The sequence below is a fragment of the Macaca fascicularis genome, chromosome 15 (assembly GCF_037993035.2).
Source record: "Macaca fascicularis isolate 582-1 chromosome 15, T2T-MFA8v1.1".
NCBI lineage: Eukaryota > Metazoa > Chordata > Mammalia > Primates > Cercopithecidae > Macaca > Macaca fascicularis.
The window spans coordinates 77,922,620-77,941,987 of record NC_088389.1 but is presented as its reverse complement, the minus strand read 5'-3'; the positions used below and the strand labels follow the sequence as shown (position 1 = coordinate 77,941,987).

The following is a 19,368-nucleotide window of genomic DNA, read 5'->3' as shown; positions in this document are numbered from 1 at the left end:
ATGAAAATTATTATTTTAAAAATCCTTATCATGAATGATAAAGCAGCAGTAGAGCATAATTTATAGAAGAGAACAAAATGTATCTCCTTCCATTTTTAGAGGTATTTTCATCTTAAGTAACTATCACTCCTTTTCTACTTTCTGGATTTTGTTTTTTTGCCATTTTTTTTTTGAAAACTTCGAGACCAGTCTCAGTGAAACTTGAGAAAACTGCTAGTATGATTAAATTATTTCTGCTATGATTAAAGAATGAATCATTCATTCATTTAGTAGACACTTGTTGAGTATCTATATGACCTAGGTATGGTGTACTAGACACATGATATTACATCTTGTCATAGGATTGCTCATTGCCAGCCAAGCCACCACCTTCTAAATGACTGGTGACTTTCTGTGAGTGACCTTTTATTAAATAGAACTTGGATCTTATCCCATCATTGAACTGTTAACTTTTTATTTGTAGGTCATTAGTGTCTCTGGGGTGATTGGTCTCCAGTCAAATGCAATCTGGCTTCTTGGACATCTTCATCTATCTACTCTATCCTCAAGTCAAAGTAGAGCCTCTGGTAAGATTAAAGTCGTAAAACACTATAGCTGAAGGGAGGGATTGCTGACCCAGCGCTCTGTACTTTGTTAAGAGCATTAATCTTCACAACAACCCTAAGTAATGGGTATTACCATTTCTATTTTACATCAGAGGGAAATGGTGTATGGAAAGGCTTCCTGACTTACCCAGGGTCATGTGGCAGTAAGTGGTGGACATGTGGTTTAAACTCAGATCTTTTGGCCTCCAAAGCTAATACTCTTTTTACTCCTTCTCTCTGTCTCCCTTAGAGAACAGTTTAGACATTCAGTGTCCTATATTTCACAAATGAAGAATTCATGGCTCAGAAAGATTACATGAGTTACATACAGAGTTAATTTGGTGACAAATCTAGAAACTAGAAACCAGGTCCTTCAAGCTTGGAACAGATTTATTTTGCTAGATGTAATGGTAGTTTGTATAGTATTCATGTTTCATTAAAAGTCTCTTCATATTTGACTGGAGTTGTTCTGGCCTCTGATTTTGAAAAAATAATGGGGTAAATACATTTAAAGGTGTGTACCTTCTTAGCCTTGGAATTGAAATTCTGGGTCTTATTATAACAAGGCCTTTTCTATTTCTAGCTTTTTGGTAAAAGCAGTAAAAAATATTTGCAGTCCCCACATACGTAATGTGCATTTGTACTTGGAGATTTTATGGGGAAGGCATGATTGTTGATACATCTGCTCCTTGCTCTTTATAGGACTTTGACCCATTGGCTATCTTGGACCCAGGCCAGAGAGGTTTAGGTACCAATGACTCCTTATTAAAACCTAGTTTTACTTACCCTCTAACAAGTAGTCTACAGATGGCATTAACGTAAATGTGGGCCTCTGTAATTACCATTTTCCTTTCTTTCAGTCATTCTGTAGCTATGGAAATAGGACACTGGTCCACAGCCTTGGCAATGTAGTGAACTTTAGACAGCTAAAGTTACCATATTAAAATGGAAAAAATAAGAAAACTTAGTCATACCGAAAGCCCTGGGTAATACTAGTTTTGAAGGGCAGGGATCTCACAGTGTCGTGGTAAGATAGGATATTTATGTCAGGCTTTTACTTTTTTATGTAGGCTTTTAATTGCCATATTATGGGGTATTTGGTCTGGCCCGCATGTACTCAAATCAGGTACTAGTGAATCATCATACATCCAGGTTCTTCTGAACAAAATGATTGTGTATCTGGAAAAGTACAGCTACTTGTTCCTGATGGAATTTTCCAATTGAGTCATTTCTTGCAGTAAAAACCATCTCATGAAACAATTATGGGAAACTGGAAGGAACAGAATTTAGGAGACACTCAGGACTCAACTAGCATAAATGTCACTGCTTCACCATTCCAGCTTAGTAACCACATCTGGTTATTTGCACATGTTGGTCACTTAGAGGTCTCTGCCTTAGGTAAGGGACTGGTGCTGTTAATACTAGTTGTTGAATTTCTATGGTTCATATATCTGATTCAGCATGTCCTGAAGTAGCACCTACCTCAGCCTCAAAGCTCATCAGATTCCTTGCTGACTCTGAGGAGGTCACTGGATTGGGGCTCATTGATGTGACAATATGGAAAGGATTTTTTTTTTAACCACTTCACTCAAGTGTTCATCCTCTGTGATTTTTTTTTTCCAGACTTTACTAAGTTTGCCACCATTTTAGATTTGCTTGCATAGCTTAAGTGATTACTTCAAGGCCAGTCACTTAATCTAATAGAATTAGTTGCAGCCACAAAGTATTGTGCTGAGATTAGTGGCATAAACATCTCCAGTTTGTCTCTAGGTTGATATGGCAGCATGAGATCATTATCTTTCCTTCATTAGGCCTGCCAAGTTCACTGGTTAATTTGATCATTTTCTGTCTCCACAGTTCCTACTGACTATAGCTATTTGCCTGAAAGCAGTTTTATTGGAGCAGCCATTGGCTTCTTCATTACAGGAGGAAAAAAAGGCAAGTGAGCACATTTCTTGAATTTTATCATTCTATCTGCATGTTGTTATAAGCAAATTTGTGTACCCTAAGCATGCCTCTGTAGAATCAAGCAATACAAATCTGAAGGGGTGAATATTTTCGTCTGCTAAACCATCTTTGCAATAGAGATGACCAGCAACTAGCTACAATAATCGGTACATAAATATACACATTATGTGGCTTCTTAGAATCACTGTCCCTGACCATGGGTGGCTCTGTGAAAATCTTAATCTCCCATTTGGCCCTTTCAAAAGTACAAGCACAGATTACATTTCAAGTGAGTGTGATCTAGAAAGAGAAAACATACCTGGGTGCAGTTTCTATCCCAGGATCTGTCTTGCAAGTAGATCTTCTCCCTGCATCTTTTATAATTATTCTGTGTTGTTGAAATCACTGGCTCTAGTTCCTATTTTTAGTTTGTGTTCTTTTCCTTGCACATATTTGAGCCTTTGTGATTCTGTATTGCTGCCACCCCCATTAAAGTACAAGCAACTTGAAGACAGAGATTGAGTGCCTTTTGTTTTTAACTGGAGCCAGAACAATGCCATGTAACTTATTGAATAAATGTTCCTTAATAATACACATATAGTTTTCAGGGCTGTGAGGAAAAAATGGATTAGAACTGAACATGTCATGGCTCAGGAATAAGCCTCATTAATGTGGTATTCTTTCATTGATGGATTTACTAATTTTATTCTTCCTTGGCTAGGTCAGTCTTCCTTGATTAGGTCAGTCTGAGCAAAATCAGTGCCTGTATTATAGCAAGACCATCCCAATTTTAGAAAGGAAAAAAACAACCAAAAAGACTGGAAAAAATCTGGAAGTGGCAGTTTGATTTGTGAGGGTCGTGGAAGTAAAATGTTACCTTTGGAAGGGAAGTTAAAGCTGTGTTGTCTGATTTCCCACTGGGTACAGTAATCCCTGGAGCTTCCAGATTATGAATATTTTCATAGCCTGGAGACAAATTCCATTAATTTCTGGAGTTCTAGAATTTGTGCTATTATTCTAGGGTCCTGAATTAGCATGATTTACTTATCCTCAGTAAAAATTCACATATGGTTATGTCATTGTTGTACATGACGCACTTATATATAAACAGATCATATATTATAATGTACAACTAGTTCATTGTTTATGTTACCATAAATTAAGTCTACTTAAAATAAATATTATAGTAGAGATGTCTTCATTAGGAAGAAATTCTTACTAAATGAGCATCTAAAATTTTCATGGCCAAACTAATGCTAGGAATATGTATATATTTCTGCTGTATTTTGTGTTAGGTTGCTTATTGATACGAAATTTTAAAATGAGGTGAGATATTTTCATGAGAAATAAAAGTAAAAATTCTTAAGGTCAAATGAAAGCTAGACTGTTTTTCTTTTCTAGTGAATAAAATGTTAGTCTACCTCCCCAGATCCATATTTCTTGGCAGACATGAATTTTCTCTGAATCTTATGGGAAATTTTTGGTTGAATGTAACATTTTTACGATTCTGTAGTCATGGTACAACAGGAAATGTTCTGCTATAAGGCTGAAAAATCAAGTGGAACTGGTATCAGTGTTGTTATGTGCAGTCTTGCTGAAAACTGTTTTAAAACAAATAAATGAAGTATTAAGAATGCCATATTTATTACCAATCAGATTTTTGGCATTTTCAGGTTGTGGGAGAGGGCTGTCGTCTTGTCAGGTTTGCTGACGAGATTCAGAGGAAAATCTATTCAGCCTTACACATTACTAATGATGACCCCAGAGGAGTGGGGGCCGTGGGAGGCTGACCTCCGCCTCCAAAGCCCATTTACAAAAACAAAACCAGACCCTGCTCTATGGGGCTAAATGGGATGGCCAAATGTGGAGGTGTGCATGCAAACGAGTGTTTTCTTCTTCAATATACCCAGCTCATTTGAATTTTAATAACTCCCTTCTGAAGCAGCTTTTGAGTTTAAATGTCTGGATGTCACTCATCAGAGCCCGGTGGAGCTGCTGATAGGAAGGATGGCAACTTTGGTGAACTCTTTTGAAGAATAAATGGTTTTAGAAAATAAAAATAATGCTTAGCATAGGCAGAAAATTTTAGGGATGGCATGGTTTCATTGCCTCTGCGTGCTACTTTTAACTTGAGCAACTCACTAGAGAAAAGAAATGTGATGGGCCATCCCCAATCTACATTTGTGCCAGGATGAGATTGGGCATGGTGGTCTCAAATTTAGCCAATCAAATTTAAGATAGGAATCTGTTCATCTGTTTTCTAATGTTTAGGGCTTTCTCACTTAGGATACTAACTTTAGTACTCATGTGATAGAACATATAAGATGTTCATAGCATCCATTCTTTCATGCAGACCCACATTTTAAAACCATACTAAGTAGATGAAATTCCTTCAGTTTTTAAATAATTCAATTCATGGTTTTGACTATAACTGGTTTTTGTTTGTTTGTTTGTTTTGCTACACCATGTGACATTCTCCTTTCTCTCATAGCCCTGGAATTCCTCTATCAGATATATTGTTCCCTAATCTTTTGTTTTCATTATTATCTAGTTTTGTGAACATTTCTTGACTATGCTAGGCTTAAAATCTTTGCTTATCATATAACTCCTCCTAACATGGATTTTTTCCCCTTGAAGAGCCTCTCATTTTTGACTCTTACTGTTTTGCTTCTTTTCTACTTTTATTCTTTTGTCTGATTTCTGATTTTCTCAAGATCATAGGCTGTTCAGATCTCATCAAGATTTTATCCACTTCCTTTGTAATACCTCAGAAACATTTAAAGTACTTAATAAATGTGATTCTTTCTAAAGCTAATATTAGATATTTCTATATAATATCATTATTTTTTGTTATTATATTGCTGGGGAATGTGACTAACACTTTCTAAGCTTATATTTTCCTATTAGGCTTTAAAAGTTCCCAGTAAGAAGTATTAACTAAGCAAACTATATTTAAGTCCATGTAATAGTCATTATGAATGGCCTTCTTTCTTGATATTGATTCATTGGTCAGTGATCTGCGTATGTAAGTATTGGGCTTATATACAAAGTACAGGTAGGCGTATGCTCCTTCAGTCATTTTTGGACTATTAGCATGAGAGGTAATTGTTGAGAAGGAAATATGCCAAGGGAACAGACTTAGTGAACTCTTGAGTGTAGAATAAATGATATGAGAAAGCTGTCCTATTTTCTGATAAAATCATGGAGTTGGTTGCCAAGATTACGTGTGATTTTTGAGTATTTTAATTTAGGAATAGTTTACCTGTACAACTCTTTAAAAAATATTGTTAGAAGTCAGTGTGTGTGTATATATATATATATATGTATGTATGTGTGTGTGTATATATATATATAACACTAAGTTAAAAATGTATAAAGAAGAAAATAAGACAATCCTCTGTCATGTCACCACTTGGAGATAGCCACTGTAGATATGTCCTTCATAATGTCCTTCTACATGTATGTGTTTGTGTTATATTGTACCATAAAATTTATATTATTTTATTGTCTTATTTTAAAAAAATTAATAACTTTACATGTAAATGGACATAATTAGCACCCATGTCTTCCAAAAAAAACCTTGAGGAAGTAAGAGAAGACTCCTATTGCATGGTTTTCTGGACATTTGTCAATAGGATATGTTTTTGATGTGTTTGATTCCTTTTTTGTTTCATGAGGTTTGTTTTCATAAACCTCATGAAAATGTTTGGAAGGAAAACTGTCAATTATCCCATGACTCTACAGCTATTACCATTTCTGGATATTACTTAATTTGTTGCTTCTGGGATTACAAGCATGTGCCACCACGCCTGGCTACTTTTTTGTATTTTTAGTAGAGACAGAGCTCCTCCATGGTGGTCAGGCTGGTCTCGAACTCCCAACCTCAGGTAATCCGCCCGCCTCAGTCTCCCAAAATGCTGGGATTACAGGTGTGAGCCACCATGCCCGGCCTGTGTTTCTGAACTTAATGTTATATTATAAACTTTCCCTGTTTTCATATATCACCATAACAATAATATAATAATAACTATTATCTATGAGACAGGGTCTCTGCTCTGTCACCCAGGGTGAAGTGCAGTGGCATGATCATGGCTTACTGCAACTTCAAACTTTCCAGCTTAAATGATCCTTCTGCCTCAGCCCCTCAGGTAGCTAGGAGTGCAGGTACATACAACCAGGACCAGATAATTTTTTTACTTTTTGTAGAGATGGAGTCTCACAATGTTGCCTAATCGGGCCTCAAACTCTAACTTCGAGCAATCCTCCTGCCTTAGCCTCTTTAAATGTTTGGATTACAGGCATGAGCCACCATACCTAGCATAATTATCATTTTTAAATGACTAGAGAATATTTCATCAAATTCATAAGTCATAATAAACTTAATCATTTTAGTATTTGCCATTTAAAAAATTTCAGTTTTAGTGAACATCTTGTTTTGTTTTGTTTTGTTTGAGACAGAGTCTTGCTCTGATACCCAGGCTAGAGTGCAGTGGCGTGATCTCAGCTCACTGCAACCTCTGCCTCCCAGGCTCAAGTGATTGGCCTTCCTCAACCTCCCGAGTAGCTGGGATTACAGGCAAGTGCCACCAAGCCCAAAGATAGGTAGGTAGGTAGGTACGTTGGTAGGTACCTACGTACCTTTTTTTTTTTTAGTAGAGACGGGATTTTTCTATGTTGGCTAGGCTGGTCTTGAACTCCTGGCCTCAAGTTATCTGCCCTCCTCTGCCTCCCAAAGTGGATTACAGGTATGAGCCACCATGCCTGGCCTTTAGTGAACATCGTTATGCACATAGCTCTCTTCTGCTACAGCTTTCCTTCAGGGAAATTCTCGGTAATGTAGTGAGCAGGAGTCCGAGGATTTGGTGACTGTAGGGATGGCCAGGTCTCATTGCCCTTCAAAAAGCTTGTACCAGTTTTCAGTACCTCAGCCCTGTTTGAATTCGCAAAAATATAAAACATAGAGATTAAAAGCATAGGCTTCAGGCTTCCTGGGTTCATATCCCACTTCCACTACTTACTGGCTGTATAACTTCAGGCAAGCTGTGTCTGTAAGCTTTGACTGCTTCTGTAAAATGGAGAAAATAATTAACTCTTTTTTATAGAGTTTTGTAAGGATTATGAGTCACTTTATATAACAGTACTTATAAAACAATATAAAGAATAAATTCCTTCTATTATAATGTCATATCAAAAAGCAGCCCAATAAACAAATGATAACAATAAAAACCAGTAAGGTATAAAATGATGCCTTAAGACTGCTCTCATTTGCATGTAATTGCCAGAAGGTCTGAACATTTGTACATTTATTTACTGTTTAAAAGGTTGGTTTTTTTTTTTAAGTAAATTTGGAATTTTTTAAAAATTTATTTTTTAATTGACTAATAATTATACATATTCATGGAGTACATAGTGATGTTTTGATGATATGTATAATGATCAGATCCGAGTAATTAGTATATCTATCATCTCAAACATGTATCATTTCTTTGTGTTGGGAACATTCAATTCCTCCTCCTAGCTACTTGAAACTATGTATTATTGGTAACTATACCCACCCTACAGTGGGATGATAGAACACTAGAACTTATTCCTCCCATCTAACTGTGGTTTTGTATCCTTTAACAAGTCTCTCCCTATCTCTTTCTTCCCCCTGCTCTTTCCCAGCCTCCAGTATCCTCTGTTCTACTTTTCACTTCTGTGAGATCAACTGTCTTTTTGCTTCCACATATGAGTGAGAACATGTGGTATTTAACTTTCTGTTCCTGGCTTATTTCACTTAACATAATGTCTTGCATATCTATCCATGTTGCCATGACTAGCCGGATTTCATTCTTTTTGATGGCTTAATAGTATTCCATTGTGGATATATACCACATTTTAAAAATCCTTTCATCTAGGCCGGGCGCGGTGGCTCAAGCCTGTAATCCCAGCACTTTGGGAGGCCGAGACGGGCGGATCACGAGGTCAGGAGATCGAGACCATCCTGGCTAACACGGTGAAACCCCATCTCTACTAAAAAATACAAAAAACTAGCCGGGTGAGGTGGCGGGCGCCTGTAGTCCCAGCTACTCGGGAGGCTGAGGCAGGAGAATGGTCTAAACCCGGGAGGCGGAGCTTGCAGTGAGCTGAGATCCGGCCACTGCACCCCAGCCTGGGCGACAGAGCAAGACTCTGTCTCAAAAAAAAAAAAAAAAAAAAAAAAAATCCTTTCATCTATTGTTGGACACCTAGATTTATTCCATATCATGGCTATTGTGAATAGTGCTAAAATAAACATGGGGTACAGATGTTTCTGATATGATTTCCTTTCCTTTGGATACATGCCCAGTAGGAGGATTGTTAGATCATATTGTAGTTCTATTTTTCGTTTTCTGAGGAACCTCCCTACAGTTATTTATAGTGGGTGTATGAGTTTACATTCCCACCAACAGTGAATGAGTTCCCTTTTCTTCACATCCTCAACAGCATTTGCTGTTGTTTGTTTGTTTGTTTGATAATAGCCATCCTAACTGGGGAGAGATGATATCTCATTGTGGTTTTGATTTGCATTTTCCTAATGATTAGTGATGCTGAGCGGTTTTTCATATGTTTATTGGCCATTTGTATGTCTTTTGAGAAATGTCTGTTGAGATAATTTCCCCATTTTAAAATAATATTGTTTATTTTTTGCTGTTGAGATGTTTGAGTTCCTTGTATATTCTGGATATTAGTCCCTTGTCAGATGAATAATATGCAAATATTTTCTCCATTCTGCAGGTTGTCTTCATGTTGTTGATTATTTCCTTTGCTAAGAAGCTTTTTAGTTGGATATAATCCCATTTATTTTGCTTTTATTTTCTGTGCTTTTGCAGTCTTATTCATAAAATCTTTCCCTAGGCCTGTGTCCTGAAGCATTTCTTCTATGTTTTATTTTTGCAGTTTTATCATTTTGTGTCTTATATTTATGTCTTTGATGCATTTGCGTTGATTTTTGTAGGGCAAGAGATTGGGGGATCTAGTTTAATTTTTCTGTATATGGATATCCAGTTTTCCTAGCATCACATATTGAAGAGACTGTCCTTCCCCACTGAGTGTTCCTGACGTTTTTGTCAAAAATCAGTTTGCTATAGATATGTAGATTAGTTTCTGAGTTCTCTATTCTGAATTTATTTTTGTTTGTATTTTTTACCCTTTTATTTTGAAACAATTTCAAACATAAAAAAGTTGTAAAATGCATAAAAAAGTTGCAAAAATTGTCTTCCTTTTTTAACAGTAAGAAAAACTCCACATTCCTTTTAGCCAGAGGCACTATTCAGGTTTCATCAACAATCCCAGTGATGTTTTTAATAAAAAACTAATCTCAACTAGAATGTTGCTCTGCACTTATTTATTGTGTCTCTTTGGTCTCCTTCAACCTGAACACTTCTTCAGTTTTTTCTGTGACTTCTTGACTTTAACTAGTTTTAAGATTAGAAGCCAGTTATTTTATAGAATGCTCTTTAATTTGGGTTTGCCTGATATTTCTCATATTAGAGTTAGGTGGGGTCACTTTTGGTAGATTATGACAGACGTGTAGCTGTGCGCTTCTCACCACGTCCCATCTGTGGCACATGACGTCTGAGCTCCCTCCACTGGGGTGGTGAGCTTTGATCACTTGGATAAGATGTTGTTTTCTAGGTTTCTCCACTATGAACTTATTCTTTTACCCTTATCTTCAATAAATCTTTCTTGTGGAGATGTTCTGAGACTTCACAAATATTCTATTTTCATCCTATTTTCACCTATTAGTTTTAGCATTCACTAGTACTTTTGCCCGAATTGTTACTGTGATAGTTGCAAAAAGGTGATTTTTAAAAATCCATGAATCCATCTACGTTTTTTATTAGGCATGCTGCTGTTTAGAAAGGGTTTCTGTCCTCTTCTCCTCCTCTCCTCTCCTTTCCTCTCCTCTCCTCTCCTCTCCCCTCCCCTTCCCTCTCTTCCCTTCCCCTTTTCCTTCCCCTCCCCTCCCCTCCCCTCCTCTCTCAGTTCCTTTCTCTCCATATTAGTGTACACTCCTAAATTCCTATTTTATTTAACTATTCAATTATCTATTATTTTTATCTTCAATTTGTCCAATAAATTGAACAAAATGTTTATTTGACCAATAAGAGCCTCTACAAGTTGGCTCTTGTGTCCTTTTGACATGACCCCCTCATGCTTTGACTAGTTCCTTTGTGGCACAAGAAGATGTCCTAGGTTTATTTTGTATTATCCCCAGCCGTGTAATAGATACTCCAGGTTTCTTTTAGTGGAGATTGGTATTTAGAAGCTAACATCTGTGTGCAAAGTATCTCATTGCTGCTGGGGTAATCTTTGTCTCTAGGCCCTTTCAATAGACAGAGCTAGGAAATATATGTGCTTATTCTCTCTCATCTGTATTTATTTCTGTATTTAGCTATATATGTAATGAAAGTCTTTCTTTTCGAATTTGTAACTCCCTTCCCTGACAGTAAGAACCTTGGCTCTCATTATCCTCAATATATTTGCTCATTTGTCCAATCCTCCTGGATGTAACTGTCCCTGCTGGACCACTGTCCTAAACTGCCTTCCTCACTCAGGTCTCCACTCGCTGCCACCCTACTTTGCGGCCTTCCTGGTTTTAAGGGGCCTTGGGATATTTTTGCGTTTAATAAAAAAATGTTATTGAAATATTCGGTCTTAAGATAGAAAACCTATCAACCTTTAGTGTCTGTCTGATGTATCAGAATCATCGATTGATTTTAAAAACTTTCTTGATTGTAGTTTCTTTCAGGGGACTAGGCATCTCTTAGTTTCCACTAATAGGCAATGCTGTAATTCTCTCTGCCTGTGTTTTCTATGGACTTAGTCTGGAAAAAATCCTACTCATCCTTTTCATCTTGATTTAAATATTCTTTCCTTGGTGGGGGAAGATAGGGGCTTCTGTGATGTTCCCAGATTAAGTTAGATTACTTTTGTAATACTTTCCTATATATTTTCATGGTGCTTAATATATGTGTCATCATTTTATTTATTTTTCTTTTTTTAATGTGTCATCATTTTCATAATTATTTATACTTCTTTGTTTAAAGTCTGTCTTTCCCACTAGGTGTGATTTCCTCAATGGACAGGAAGAATAGCTGTGTTTTATCTTAAATACTTAGAACAGATTGACATGTAATAGTTTTCTAATATTTGTTGATCTATAACTTTAAACATATACACAAATATATATATACACACACACACACACACATACACATACATACACTAGATAATTCTAAGTTAAGTTACCTGTAAGCAGCATTTAGCTGGAGAAAGTAAAGATATGTCCAAACCACAAAAGCAATATGCTAGTGATGGAAAATATACAGACTCAGGCTGTTAGCCTACTTGTTGCCAGACTTTTTACTATAAGGGTTATTACACATGTGAATTGTGGCATTGTGATCTGATCCTCTGTGTAGCCAAAGTATGTGCAATAATGGGTCCTGTTTTAATGCATTATGTTTGGATATACCGTTTATATCAGAGTTCTTTGAGGCTGTCAACTGGATGAGAGATTTAAAGTAACTTTGTTTCCAGGTTTTACAACATCTGGATCTTTTTAACAAGTACTGTTAGGCATTCTCAGTTCCAAATCCATTGTCCGTAAAAAATTTCATTATTTCTTTTTACTTAAAAAACTTGTTTGAAAGACAAAGCACTGTAATAAAGGAACTGATCATTCCTGTTGTTTAGATGTGGATTCTTTTGTCCAGTGCTAAAGATCTCTGGGGAAGGAACTAGTTCACTGTGTTCTCCCTTGGCTTTGGGACTCCCTCTCTTTCTTTCCATACCTTCCCCAAAATGCATGAAACAGCCAAATATTTTCTCCATTTCCAACAGCTACCATAGTTCCTCTCATTCCAGTTAGTGTCCGAATCAGTTCCCTACAAATAGTGGAAAATTTTGTGTGAGTCTAGTTATACTACTCAGTATTGATTCCTTGCCCTTTTAAATGTGGAAGATTTATTTCATTATTGGACTGATGTAATTTTTCAACCCTATTCTTTGTTGCTGACACTTGCATGTATATTAGGTCAATTCTAGTGAATATAGAAGCAACGTGTAAAGTGCAGTTATTGATGACAGTTGTCCTGTCAAAGGAGAGCTCATTGTCTTAAGAATAAAACATCTGGAAAATGGTCATATTTCACATGGGCTCCTGGTATTAGAAGACAGTTTGGATGCGTTTCCTGTTTCCCTAGATCCTCTGGAAACTCCAAAGTCTTTGTAGTGGATTCTCTCAAAGTACCTGGAAAAAAATTTTTATGTAATTTTGAAAATACTCAATCTCTGAGAGTTTTTTTTAAGTAGAACTGTATTTATGAATTAATGATTTCCAATACAGAATTGGATACATTGTTCCTAAATGGAGAGATGTAATTCTTGCATAGATATTTACTATAATGTCTGCCAGTTTATCAAACTATTTCTATGAATCATGTGCCAAAAAGACCCCAAAAAGCAACTTAATTTTTGTGGGTTTTTTTAATGTGAAATAAAAGACTTCTATCTGCAGCCAATGTTGTGTAGAGATACTTGGCGCATATGTGTAATCGGCATGGAGTTATGTGAATAGACAACCAGTTAACTCCTATCATAGCATTTTTTTTATCACATAATTTATTACACCTGATTTTGCCTTGTTTGTTTGTTCTCATATTAGAATATAAGTTCCACGAGCATAGGGACCTATATTGTCTTGTTCAACACTGCCTCCACTGTTGGAGTCAGTGCCTGATACCTAATAGATAGATACTCAGTAAATAGTTGAATGAATGCATGTGTTTATAAATGTATTTACTTTATTTGTCAGAATTTTTTTTTTCCTTATAATAGCAATGGTTGGCCTGGTGTGGTGGTTCATGCCTGTAATCCCAGCACTTTGGGAGGCTGAGGCAGGTGGATCACCTAAGATCAGGAGTTCGAGACCAGCCTGGCCAACATGGTGAAACCCCATCTGTACAGAAAATACAAAAAATTAGCCAGGTGTAGTGGTGCGCACCTGTAGTCCCAGCTACTCGGGAGGCTGAGGCAGGAGAATCGCTTGAGCCTGGGTGGCGGAGGTTACATTGAGCCATGATAGTGCTAGTGTACTTAAGCCTGGGTGACAGAGCGAGACTCTGTCTCAAAAAAGAAAAAATAATACTAATAGCAATGATTAACTCTCTAATAATTTTTCTTCAACTCCCAATATTACATCTCAAGATGGAACACAACTAAAACACCAATTACTGGTAGCATAGCAGAGAAGAGTGGCAGATGTGTTGAGCATCAACTTTTTTTTTTTTTTTTTTTTTTTTGAAACAGAGTCTTGCTCTGTTGCCAGGCTGGAGTGCAGTGGCACGATCTTGGCTTGCCGCAACCTCCCCCTCCTGGGTTCAAGCGATTCTCTGCCTCAGCCTCCCAAGTAGCTGGGACTACAGACGCGTGCCACCACACCCAGCTAATTTTTGTATTTTTAGTAGAGACGGGCTTTCACCATGTTGGCCAGGATGGTCTTGATCTCTTGACCTTGTGATCCATCCTCCTCGGCCTCCCAAAGTGCTGGGATTATAGGCATGAGCCAGAGCATCCACATTTTTAAAAAGTGAAAGAGCGTTTGTTGGAGGGGAGAGAAGCATCACTGGATGGCACACTGCTAGTTTTACCTACCTGTTGGCAGGAGGGAGCAGGTTAGTGGGTAGCCTAAGGAAATGTGCTGATTTTTGAGAAGGTGCAGGTGGGAAATAAGTCTAAAATATTGGAGAAAGGCCTGGATTAGAAGTATGGATTTATATTCCTCAACATATAAGTAAAATTTGAAACTATGAAAGTAGATGAACTTTCACAGAGGAAGAACACAGAAGCTTAAGGAAGCAGTTATTTCAGGAATGAGGGCATGGTACTCTTTTATATGGGAAAGTATGGAAAGAAAGACTGAGAAAATACGCTTGAATTAGGCATTTAGATGACCATTAGAAATCTTAGCAAGGGCAGTTTCGGTGGAGTGACAGGGCCAATGTCTATGTAGCAGTTGTGTTAGGGTACTTTTTATTCCGGAAAGCAATGACTCGTACTTCAACTAACTCAAAAATACTGATTGCAAGGATTCTTAGGTTTCACAGAAATCCAAGGACAGAAACTTTGTTTTTGGGAGTATCAAGAACAGAAAGATATCAGGCACTGAGACTGTATCTCTCTTTTTCTCTTTTTCAGGGGCTGCGTGGTATCAGTTTCTCTTGTGGTTTCTGTTTTTTTCTTCTAAAGACTCATCCATCCCTTTCTAAGTTTCTTATGCTTTTTTGGTGATAAAATACATACAACATGCCATTTTAACCGTTTGAAAGTTTTCAGTGGCATTTAGTGCATTTACAAAATTGTGGTGCCATCACGACTATTTCCAGAATGTTTTCATTACCCCAGAAGGAAACATTAAGCCCGTTGAACAGTTGTTCCCCATTTCCCATTTCTCCAAGACCCTAGCAACCAATAATTTGCTTTCTGTCTCTATGTATTTTCCTTTCCTTTAAATGTCATTTAAATGGAACCATACAGTATGTGGCCTTTATGATTGGTTTCTTTCACTTGGTATAATGTTTTCAAGGTTCATTCTTGTTGTAGCAAGTATCAGTACTTCATTCCTTTTTATAACTGAATAAAAATACCATTACATGGGTATGCCACATTTTACTTATGCATCAGTTTATGGACATTTGGGTTGTTTCTACCTTTTGGCTATTGCAAGTGATGCTGTTATGAATATTTGTGTACAAGTTTTGGGTGGAACACCTTTTTCAATTCTCTTGGTGTGTATATAGCAAGAAGGGGAATTACTGGGTTGTATGGTAATTCTGCTTAACTTTTTGAGGAACTACCAAACTGTTTTTCCACTGTGGCCGCCTTGTGTTACATTCTTGCAAGCAATATAGGAGGGTTCCAGTTTCTCCATGTTCTTGCCAACACTTGTTTTCCATTGTTATTATGGTTGCCAACTAATTGGCTGTGAAGTGGTATCTCATGTGATTTGGGTTTGCATTTCCCTAATGACTAATAATGTTAAGTATCTTTTCATTTACTTATTAGCCATTTGTATATCTTCTTGGAGAATTGTCTGTTCAAATCCTTTGCCTATATTTTTGAAAAATAAATTACCTGTTGTTGAGTAGTAAGAGTTCTTTGTGTATTCTGAAAATAGACCCTTATTTATAATTTGCAAATTCTCCCATTCTATAGATTGTCTTTCATTTACTTGATAATACCCTTTAATGAAAAAAGTTTTTGACTTCAACAGAGTCCAATTTATCTGCTTTTCTTTTGTTGCTCAGGTTTTTAGTGTCATTTCTGTGAATCCATTGCCAAATCCAAGGTCGAAGATTTAACCCCCTGTGTTTTCTTCTAGGAGTTTGATTGGTTTAGTCCTTATATTTAAGCTGTTAACCCATTTTGAGTTAATTTTCATATTTAGTGTCAGGTAGGGACCTAACTTCCTTCTTTCACATGTGAGTATCTAGTTGTCTCAGCACCATTTATTGAAGAAATCATTCTTTTCCCCATTGAAGGATCTTGGCACCCTTGTCAAAAATCCATTGGGTATAAATATATACGTAATTTCTACTCTCCAGAGTCCAGAAATAAACCCATACACTGTTCTATAAGTCTGTCTTTATATGTACTAATACCACACTGTTTTGATTACTATAGCTGTATAGTAAGATTAGTGTGCATGAGTTCTCCACATTTTTCTTTTTTCAAGATTTTCTTTTTTAGCTATTTGGGGCCCCTTGCAATTCCACATGAATTCTAGGATTGGCTTTTTCATTTCAGTGAAAAGGACTCTTGGAATTTTTATGGGGATTGCATTGAATCTATGGATCACTTTGGGTAGTATTATAGTTTTAGAATATTCAGTATTCAAATCCGTGAACACAAGATGTCTTTCTATTTATTTAGGGCTACTTTAATCTCTTTAGCATGTTCTATACATTTTGGTGTATAAGTCTTTCCCCTTGGTTGAATTTATGCCCAGGTATTTCATTCTTTTGAGTGCTATTGCAAGTGGAATTGTTTCTTAATTTCTTTTTCAGATTATTCACTGCCAGAATGTACAAACACAACTAATTTTTGTGTGTTGGTCTTATACCCTGCAACTTTATTGAATTCCTTTATTAACTCTATTAGTTTTTAAAAACATTCTTTGGGATTTTCTCTATATAGAATCCTATCATTTGCAAGTATAGTTTTATCTCTTCCTTTCCAATATGAATGCCTTTTCTTTTTCTTGTCTAATTGCTCTGGTTAGAACATCCAGTACAAAGTGGTGAAACTGGGAATCCTGTCTTATTCTTGATTGTAGAGAAAAAGCTTTCAGTTTTTCACCATTGAGTATGATTTAACTGTGAGTTTGTCACAATTTTTCTTTATCATGTTAAGATAGTATTTTGAGTGTTTTTTATTAGAAAAGGGTGTTTGTCAATGCTTTTTCTGCATCAGTTGAAATAGTCATGTGGGCTTTTTTCCTTTGTATTATTAATGTTAAATATTACCCTGATTGATTTTCTTATATTGAACAACCTTTGCATTTCTGGGATAAATCGTGTTTGATCATAGTGTATAATCCTTTTAATATGCTGTTGGATTCTGTTTGCTAGTGTTGAGAGTTTTTGCATCTATATTCATAATATGTATCAGTCTCTGGTTTTCCTTTTTTATGGTGTCTTTGATATCAGGATAATGCTGATCTCTTAGAATAAGTTAGGAAATACTCCCTTCTCCTATTTTTTTAAGGAAATTGAGAAAGATTGATGTTAATTCTTTAAGTTTCTGGGAGAATTCACCAATGAAACCTTCTGGTCTTGAACTTTTCTTTGTTGAGAAATTTTTGATTGCTGATACAATCTCTTTATTTGCTATAGGTCTGTTAAACTTTCTATGTATTCCTGACTCAGTTTTGATAATTTTTGTGCTTCTAGGAATTTTTCGATTTAATCTGGATTATCTAGTCTGTTGGCATACAGTTTTTCATAGAATTCTCTTACAATCCATTTTATTTCTGCAAGGTCCATATAAATGTTTCCATATTCATTTCTGATTTTATTTGCATGTTCTCTAATGTTTTTTTCTTAGTCTAGCTAACAGTTTGCCAATTTTGTTTATCTTTTCTAAGTTCCAGTTTTTGGTTCTGTTGTTTGTATTGTTTTCTTATTCTTTTTTTTTTTTTTTTTTTTTTCTTTTTTTTGAGAGATGGAGTATTGCTCTGTTGCCCAGACTGGATTGCAGTGGCGTGATCTCAGCTCACTCCAACCTTCGCCTCCTGGTTCAAGTGATTCTCCTGCCTCAGCCTCCTGAGTAGCTGGGATTACAGGTGTCTGCCACCATGCCCGGCTAATTTTTGTATTTTTAGTAGAGATGGGGTTTTACCATGCTGTCCAGGCTGGTCTCGAACTCCTGGCGTCAGGTGATCTGCCCACCTTGGCCTCCCAAAGTGTTGGGATTACAGGCATGAGCCACTGTGCCCAGCCTGTTTTCTTGTTCTATACTTAATTATTTCCACTCTAAACTTTATTATTTCCTTCCTCTACCTTTGGGTATATTTGCTCTTCTTTTTCAAGTTCTTTGAGGCATAAAGTTGGCGATATTGATTATAATTATTTCTACTTTTTAAAAAAAATGCCCTTTTAAAACAGGCATTTATTGCTATAAATCTCTTCCAGTACACTGTATTTGTGCAATTCCATAAATTTTGGTATTTTTATTTTTATTTTCATTTGTCTCAAAGTATTTTATAATTTCCCTGTGATTTCTTCTTTAATCTGTTGGTCATTTAAGAATATCCTTTTTACTTTCCATTTATTTGTGAATTTTCCAGTTTTTTTTTTTTTTTTTTGGAAATCTGTTCTTGATTTCTATTGCATTGTGTTTATGAAAATACTTTGTATGGTTTTAATCTTTTAAAATTTATTGAGACTTGTTTTGTGGTCTGACATGTGGTAAGTCTTAGAGAATGTTCCATGTGCTCTTGAAATGAGTGTGTATTCTGATGGTGTTGAGTGGAACTGTTCTAGCTATGCCAGCTAGATCTCTCTGGTTTACACTGTTGATTAATAAGGATCCTTTGTATCCTTATTAATCATATGTCTAAATATTCTATCTATTATTGAAGGTAGAGTATTGAAGCCTCCAATCATTACTGTAGAGCTAGCTATTTCTCCTTTCAATTCTGTCAGTGTTTATGTATTTGGGGACTCTATTGTTTGATTTGTATGCGTTTATAATTGTTAAATTTCTTTCTTTTTTTTTTGGCAAGATCTGTTGTTGTTTTATTGCTTGAGTATCGATGGTATAAAAATACAGTACTCAAGAGCCCATATCATCAGTTACAAAAAAAAAAAAAAACCAGAAAACACTTATTCCATCTTTATAAATAGACAGGTTGCTCTAGAAAGAGAAACCATGCAATAAACACTAAAGTAAGCTTTAGAAACAAACATTTAAATCTTTATTCTCAATTTAACATTTTCCAAAAGCACATCGTTTTATTTTAGTCTTTTGAAATAGAATAGTACCAAGTAAATTTAAAATGTGCCTCATTTCTGCCTTTCTAGATGCCATTACATTTGCTTACTAAGCCACTTCTTGAGTTAAAGAAATAAAACATACACACTGCTTTCTAGAGCTTAAAATTATGTCTCTTTAAATTAACACCCATCTCTCCAGCAGAGGGAGCAAATAAGCTTTTGTATTTTCGTTTCTACCAAAATAACTTCTTTGACTTACTATGTACTTTTGTATAAAACATTTTGAATGCTACATTAAAGAATAAATTTGTACTAAG

General features: G+C 36.1%; 1 protein-coding gene across 6 annotated transcripts in view; it reads left to right on the top strand.

Annotated features, from left to right (window-relative positions):
• Positions 1-19,368, top strand: part of FOCAD (focadhesin) — a 318,797-nt gene that overhangs the window by 269,770 nt on the left and 29,659 nt on the right. For all 6 annotated transcript variants that reach the window (XR_012424668.1, XM_065530469.2, XM_065530470.2 and 3 more), the window contains 2 exons: positions 464-566; positions 2,442-2,522. Coding sequence is in view for 5 of the 6 variants with exons in the window: in XM_065530469.2 (XP_065386541.1) it covers positions 464-566; positions 2,442-2,522 (184 nt within the window). In the remaining variant the exon portion in view is untranslated. The remainder of the gene's footprint in view (positions 1-463; positions 567-2,441; positions 2,523-19,368) is intronic.